At 41.8% G+C, this 7,018-nt stretch overlaps 1 protein-coding gene across 1 annotated transcript; it reads left to right on the top strand.

Annotated features, from left to right (window-relative positions):
* The first annotated feature begins 5,328 nt into the window (after positions 1-5,328).
* LOC142488772 (uncharacterized) lies at positions 5,329-6,815 on the top strand. The gene is made up of 2 exons (XM_075589141.1): positions 5,329-5,402; positions 5,766-6,815. Exons 1-2 carry the CDS (start codon positions 5,354-5,356, stop codon positions 6,788-6,790), a joined length of 1,074 nt encoding a protein of 357 aa, XP_075445256.1. The 5' UTR covers positions 5,329-5,353; the 3' UTR covers positions 6,791-6,815.
* Positions 6,816-7,018: the final 203 nt, after the last annotated feature.

Below are 7,018 nucleotides of genomic sequence, written 5' to 3'. Positions count from 1 at the left end.
TGCGATCTCGCTCCGCGATGGTATTGCAAAATGTGCTATTAGTTTGTTGTTTGCTTTGGACAGGCCCGTTAGTGGTCTATTCAAGAGGAATAGCCATGGGTCTGGGGGAATAGTGAGGTCGAAGACCCTGTGTATCCAATGTCTATTTTCTTCCCATAGTGGGGAGATCCGCGGTCAAGACCACAGCATATGTAACAGATCGGCCGATCCTCCGCACTGCCTGGGGCATAGTGAGGAGGATCCAGGCACGAACTTGGCTAATTTCATTGGGGTGAGGTACCACCGCATTAGGACCTTATATGCGTTCTCCTTTAGTGTGGTACATATGGAGCTATTTGCCGTGGCCAGATATATAGCGTTCCACTCGTCGTCTTCTAATGTCTCTCCCAGGTCTCTTTCCCATTGGGTTCTAAATGACGGTGGCTGTTGTCTAGAGCTCGCAGAATCAACTACTTCCTTGTACAATTGTGATGTGAGTCCCTTTGTGTCGGTCTCTGCCTGACAGAGCTTTTCGAATGACGTCAGGGGGGGGTATGGGGCCAATTTGTTATAAAATGCTCGGAGCTGGAGGTACCTAAAAAATTCTGAGTGGGGTATATCTTTTTCATCTCTAACGTGATCAAACGTTTTAATCTTGCTATTGTATCCCTCCAGATCTTTGATACGTATATAACCTTTTTGTTTCCAAATTGATGCATCTCCCTCCAGAAGGCCAGGAGCGAACTTGGGATTGTTCCAAATTGGGGACATTGAAGAATTACTCATTGTGAGGGAATATTTAGTCTCATTGGCCTCCCAGATAGACAACGAGTTGGTCACTGAGGAAAGCGGCATGTCAGCATATCGTCGCGCTGTTTTAGGTAGCCAAATCAAGTTGCGTATTTTCAAAGGAGCGCAGGCAGCACTCTCTAATTCCACCCACCATTTTAGCCGTGGATTAGATTGCCATTGAACAATTTGGCTTAATTGGGCCGCTTTGTAATATGAGAGCAGGCAGGGTACCGCTAGGCCTCCCGCTAGGACAGATCTTTTCATATTTAATTTGTTGACTCTCGGTTTTTCCCTCCCCAGATAAATTTAGAGATTTCAGACTGAAGTGAGAGCAAATCCTTCAGTCTGAGTGGCACTGGTAACGTCTGGAAAAGGTATAGGATACGGGGGAGTAGGTTTATTTTGACGCTATGTATCCTACCTATCCAGGTATGATATGAGTCATATCTTCTAAGCGGTGCTCTGTAACAAGGTGCCATAAGGTGTCTTATAGAGTAGCACCACCTACTAACCATGGTCCCGTAGCTTTTTTTTTTTTTTTAAAGGTGTCAATCAGATACATTCAAACTATTAGCCTGCCACTGTCTTTAGTTCACTTTTCTCCCAAGAAGGACTGTCCCTTAAAAATGAACACCTACGCCAGGTCAAGAGATAAGAAATGCTGGGCGTATTGTCAGTATTTTATAGTTTGGAGGTGGACTATTTCTTAAACTCATCTGGCACACATACAAAGATCTTTTTTTTTAAATAAACATTAGTATGAAATTTGTAGGCTGGATTGCGAAAAGGTATTTCTGCTAGTTGCAATGGAAAAGCTTTTATAAACCAAGTATGGATTCACATTGTGATAAACTGCACCCAAGGGTTCCATTATAACGCCAAAGTTTGTTTCGCATTTCCAGCCTTATCCAATAGGACTGAGTGTTACTTAGTTACTTACCCACATACAGCATCAGTGACTTCACTCACTACATTTGAAAAATTCCACTAAAATTACATTTATTTTGGCCAGAACAAGGGTCCACAATTTTTAATTAAGGCAATTAGAGACAATCATACTGTCTACTTTAAAACATTTAGCTGGGTTTAACAGAGGTGGTGACCTGGTGCAACCCCTTTATATGGAGATAATTTCTCTGTCTCGTACTTCTTGCTTCTTTATTCCATGCCAGCTTGCTACTGTAATCAGCTCTTAACAGCTACATTTGAAACATATCTCAGTGTAAATGTAGCATAGCACAATGTACTTTGCACCTATTCTGCCACTTGCATCAGTGAACAAGTTGGATGCTGTCAGCAGCTGGAGTTAATGAGTTTTTGGCACACAGTACTGTGTCAGTTTCTCTGTGTCTGTCGTTTTCCTACATTATACTTTCATTATCATGGTCCAATGGTTCTTAAGTGCCATAAACATCAATAATACCTTTTATACAATTAACATAGGCACAAGAAGAAAAAATAAAGCTTGATGTGCACTTAGGGCCTCATGCAGTAAGCGACGATTATGTGAAATCGGCAAGCTTATCGATTAGTCATGTTATTGGCGTTTTTCCCTCTCCGTATGCAGTAAGTGCCGAATACATTCAAAATCAACCCGAAAACAAATCCGCCCACTCTCACGATGATGAGCCGATCACACACAGGTGTATCGGCGTGCGTGGCGGGGTGCTGTTAGGTTGCACAATCACAAATCTTGCTGAATCAGGCGAAACAAGCATGTTTTTGATTGCGCGCCATATTTAAAGGCAACGTGTACTGCTAATCATTCTCTGTGTTGTTGGGAGTGAGAGAGAGAGAGAGACGCACAGAGCTGGACGATTGAACATTTGCATATTGACTGAGAGACTTGTTGTGTATTGGGTGAGCTTTGTCCTTTGTTGTTTTGTTGACATCTTTGTCTTGTTTTATATGTGGAAGTGGGTCGTGTGATTGCCTGTACATTTCTTGTCTGTTTTTTGTGAGTGCTGGAAGTATGCCCGCAAAGCGTGGGAAGAGTGATGCTGGTGGGAGTGGGAGTGCTACTCGTGCGAGTACGCGTCGGAGTGAACGTTCTGTTCAGGGGAGTGATGTTGCTGGTGCACCGAGTGGTGTTGCTGGGAGTGGGAGTGCTGGTGCTGGGAGTGGGAGTGCTGTTGCTGTGAGTGGGAGTGCTGGTGCTGGGAGTGCTGGTGCTAGGAGTGTGAGTGCTGGTGCTAGGAGTGTGAGTGCTGGTGCTAGGAGTGTGAGTGCTGGTGCTAGGAGTGGGAGTGCTGGTGCTGGGAGTGCTGCTGGTGGCGCAGTTGCTGATGGGGTGTCTGGTGGTGGCGTGCTTGCTGGTGGCCAGCTTTTGGAGGCTCTTCCATTGGAAGAAGGAGAGTCCAGTCAGCACCAGCCAAGCTCTGACCCTAAACCTGCTCGGAAAAAACGTGTGGAGAAGCCACGTAATCCTCGCTTCAATGACCAGGAAAATAGGGCTCTTGTCACTGGCATTCTGGAGCACTATGACAGTATATATGGACATTTAGTAGGTAAGTGTAACTTTACATTTATTATTCAAATACATGTGATCCTAGGTCATCTGAGTTTTGTTCATATGCAAATATGGGTACACAATATCTTTCTATGTTCATTAGTGTGGAAACACAGCTTTTTATCATGCCTTACAAGGACAAATAAACACAGGCGGTCAATTTGCCAGAACTGCATACAATATGAATGCAACCTTGCTTACATGTATAGGTTTAGTAGTGAATGCTCATGTGCTGCACATATTACACATAAAACAGCATGTTTGCTATCACTTGGAACAGCTAGCAGTGTAGGAAACTGGTGCTTATATTATTATTCATTTACCTCATATCTTTTATATGTTTTTCAAGGGCGGACAAGTGCAGCAAGCAAAAAAGAAATGTGGGACACAATAGTCATTGGTGTCAATGCCTGTGGGAATAGTGTCAGGGACAAGTATCATTGTCGGAAAAGATTTGATGATATTAGGTCCAAATTGAAAAAGAAAATACAACACCAACGCGTGCATGCTACTGGCACTGGAGGTGGGCCCACACCACAACGTCTCATATTGACTCCATTGGAGGAGCTGCTTCGGCCAAAATTACTTACCGTCGTCGTGGAAGGCTTGGCTGGTGACCGTGACATTGGAATTTATCCGTCACAATTTCCAGCAGGTGATAAATATTACTGTACTAGGCGTGTCGTTGCTTACAGTTATTTTGCATAGTTACACTGCTTTTTATACTGTCTTCACAATATAAGCATACCTGCATCTATATATGTATATGTCTGATTCTGTATATATATATCTCAAAATAGACATATATGTAGTAGTCCTACTAAAAGCAGTAACTAATATAGCACGTGCCATTGCGTGCTCATTTACATGTGAATTCCCAAAATGCATAGCTGCAGTGGAAGCAATTGATGGTGGGCGAAGATGGGGAACAACAGGGTAGTACACGTGTAACACATGTTCATGAGAAATTATTAGTAGCTACAGGTACAGAACAGAAATATGTATCATATTATTGTGTATTTTATTGATTTTACTCCGACAAACATGACATTACTGCCTATTTTAAGCATGCATCAAAGAAATTGCATGTAACGGCCTACAAACATCACTGGCACTAACACATCTATAGTTGCTTATGAAAAGGTCCATTTTTGCTTTATGTCATATACAGACAGCATAATGAGGCACACGTAGCATATGTTATGTCATTGTTTTCATAACTTAAACACTGCAGATGACTACTTAGCTCATCTACCATTGTGTTAAAGCAGCTGCAATTAATATCTCATCACAGCATACACTTCAACAGAGGGGGTGGGGTTCAGCACACACACTAATTACAGCCTCATTTCACGGTCAACTTAGTTCACACCATTTGCACCTGTTTCAAGTCATTGAAAGGTGTGGCTGATTAGGCTTTTTGGGGAAGGGAATACCTTTCTTACAACCTGAATAGCACAACTGAAGTTAATCACACTCATTTGAAAGCTTAACTCTAGCTACTAAATGCCCCAACAACTCATTACTTATCAAAGCGTACGTCACACATTAGTTCACTCATATCTATAGTTGAACTACTATCAAAGACACATTATCACACACTGCATGTGTTGTCTTGTTGAGTCACAGCCACATTCAGGTGTGCCACATCTTCGATTAATGTACCACACATATCCTCTACCAAAAACAACACTTTTTGCAATATGACCACCTTCATGATAACCATTGTGAATGGTCATCTCATGATAGTTATGTACATTATGATACTGATATCACTACACAACATATGATTTTTATGTACTCATTTAATCTATTTATCCTCACGCATTACTGCAGAAACATAGTATGTTGTATGTTAGGGAACTCAAAAATTCTAAGTACACAGGCATGTACAGTGTTATTACAACTATTTATGTTCACTTTCACACACATTTTCGGTTAAGGAACTGATGTTGTTAGTTAATCATAAATACAGAACATACAATAAGTGTTTGTTCAATATTTACACATGTAAATGTAAAACTTATGTTATTGTTATATATAGTTGCCCCTGGAGGACATGTGTCACCTGAGATGGAACAAGTGTCTTCACCTGGGTCAGCCAGCTCAACACTACTAGAAGGTGAGTGTATCATTTGCTGGCCATATAATATGTGCTCTTCTATATGTTATGTTGTCATGTGCATTATTTGTTTTGCACATCTTCTTTAAATAGGATTACTTAGTGTCAGTGAAAATTAAGTGTAAGGCAACATGTATTGTGTTAGTGATGTTAATTATCATGTAGGACTTCTGAGTTTAGAGCAACTTTTCATTCATTCATATTTCATACTGAGTCCAAACATTATTCGTAAGTCAAGGTAGTTTTTAATGAGGTTATAAAACGTATGCTTACATGTTAGGTGTTACTTAGGACATAGTACAATTACATAGTAACACAGCATACATTAACATGCCATTTAATAATGTGTACATTTCTTTTTAGAACATCATGGTGATGAGGATGATGAGTATGATGAGGATGACGCCACAGAAGAGACTGAAATACAATCATGTGACCATGAAGAGGTGCCAATAGAAACTGTTGTACCGCCAAATCGTCCATCAACTTCCACATACGATGCAATTGTAGCTTCAGAGGGAAAAATAGTGGACGCAGAAAATCGTCGCCATTCAGACATGATGACAGTGCTGGAAAGGATGATTGGACTGCAGGAAGAAACAGTATCACAATTGGCACATCTCCACAGAGTCTTCATTGAAGTGCCTAAACAGTTGCAAAAAATCAACACCTCATTCGAAGCATTAGTTGTTCAGCAAACACAAGCTAATTACTGGAGAATGACTAATGTACCACAATTCAACACCTCCCAGCCAGGATCTGTTCATGCAGGTCAGTTTTCACCACATTCATCTGATATTCATTCACCAGGCCCAAATGTTACCGGTCAAGTAGCAGACATTGCTGTGCAGGTTCCTGATGACATCCTACCGCTGCCATCTGTACAAATTCAGCAGCAGACACCTACAAAGGAGGCGACAAAAACAAAACAAGACACACATGAAACAGACCAACCATCACTTGTGCAGTGTCTACCAACTTGCTCACATGTGTCACTGGGCACAAGCCCTGTCCGTGAACAGTCACTACCCAAAAGCCCTGTAGGTGAATCGCTGCCCAAAAGCCCTGTAGGTGAGTCGCTGCCCAAAAGCCCTGTAGGTGAATCGCTGCCCAAAAGCCCTGTAGGTGAATCGCTGCCCAAAAGCCCTGTAGGTGAATCACTGCCCAAAAGCCCTGTAGGTGAGTCACTGGCCACAAGCCCTGTAGGTGAGTCACTGGCCACAAGCCCCGTAGGTGAACAGTCACTGGCCACAAGCCCTGCCCGTGAAGTGCCAGAGGCCACTCAAAGTGGCTCTGTTGTGCCTAAAGTTGGTGGCAAAAGAAAAAGGAAAATTCAAGAGACAACAAGCAGGCCTGTTACTCGCTCGCAAAAGGAACAAAAAAAATAAATGTTATAATTCAGAAAATATGTCTTTGGCCTTGTTTTGTTGACTTCAGATTATCTAATTACTATTGTATGTATGCTGAAGACTGTGTTGTTTCCAAACTTTCAACTATGTTCTTGTACACGTGAAGTTTTGGAAATGTTAACACTCATAATTAATTGTGTTATAAATATTTATGTTGTAATCGTCTGTTCAGTAATGGTCCACCAGGAGCCAGTTGCTAAGTTTAGA

Source organism: Ascaphus truei, chromosome 2, assembly GCF_040206685.1.
Source record: "Ascaphus truei isolate aAscTru1 chromosome 2, aAscTru1.hap1, whole genome shotgun sequence".
NCBI lineage: Eukaryota > Metazoa > Chordata > Amphibia > Anura > Ascaphidae > Ascaphus > Ascaphus truei.
The sequence above is the reverse complement of the archived record's forward strand: the minus strand, read 5'-3'. Positions and strand labels throughout refer to the sequence as shown.

Coding starts and splice junctions, on each gene's coding strand:
- LOC142488772 (XM_075589141.1), top strand. CDS start 5,354: ATGGAACAAGTGTCTTCACCTGGGTCAGCCAGCTCAACACTACTAGAA. Junction 5,403..5,765: donor CAGCTCAACACTACTAGAAG/GTGAGTGTATCA, acceptor ATTTCTTTTTAG/AACATCATGGTGATGAGGAT.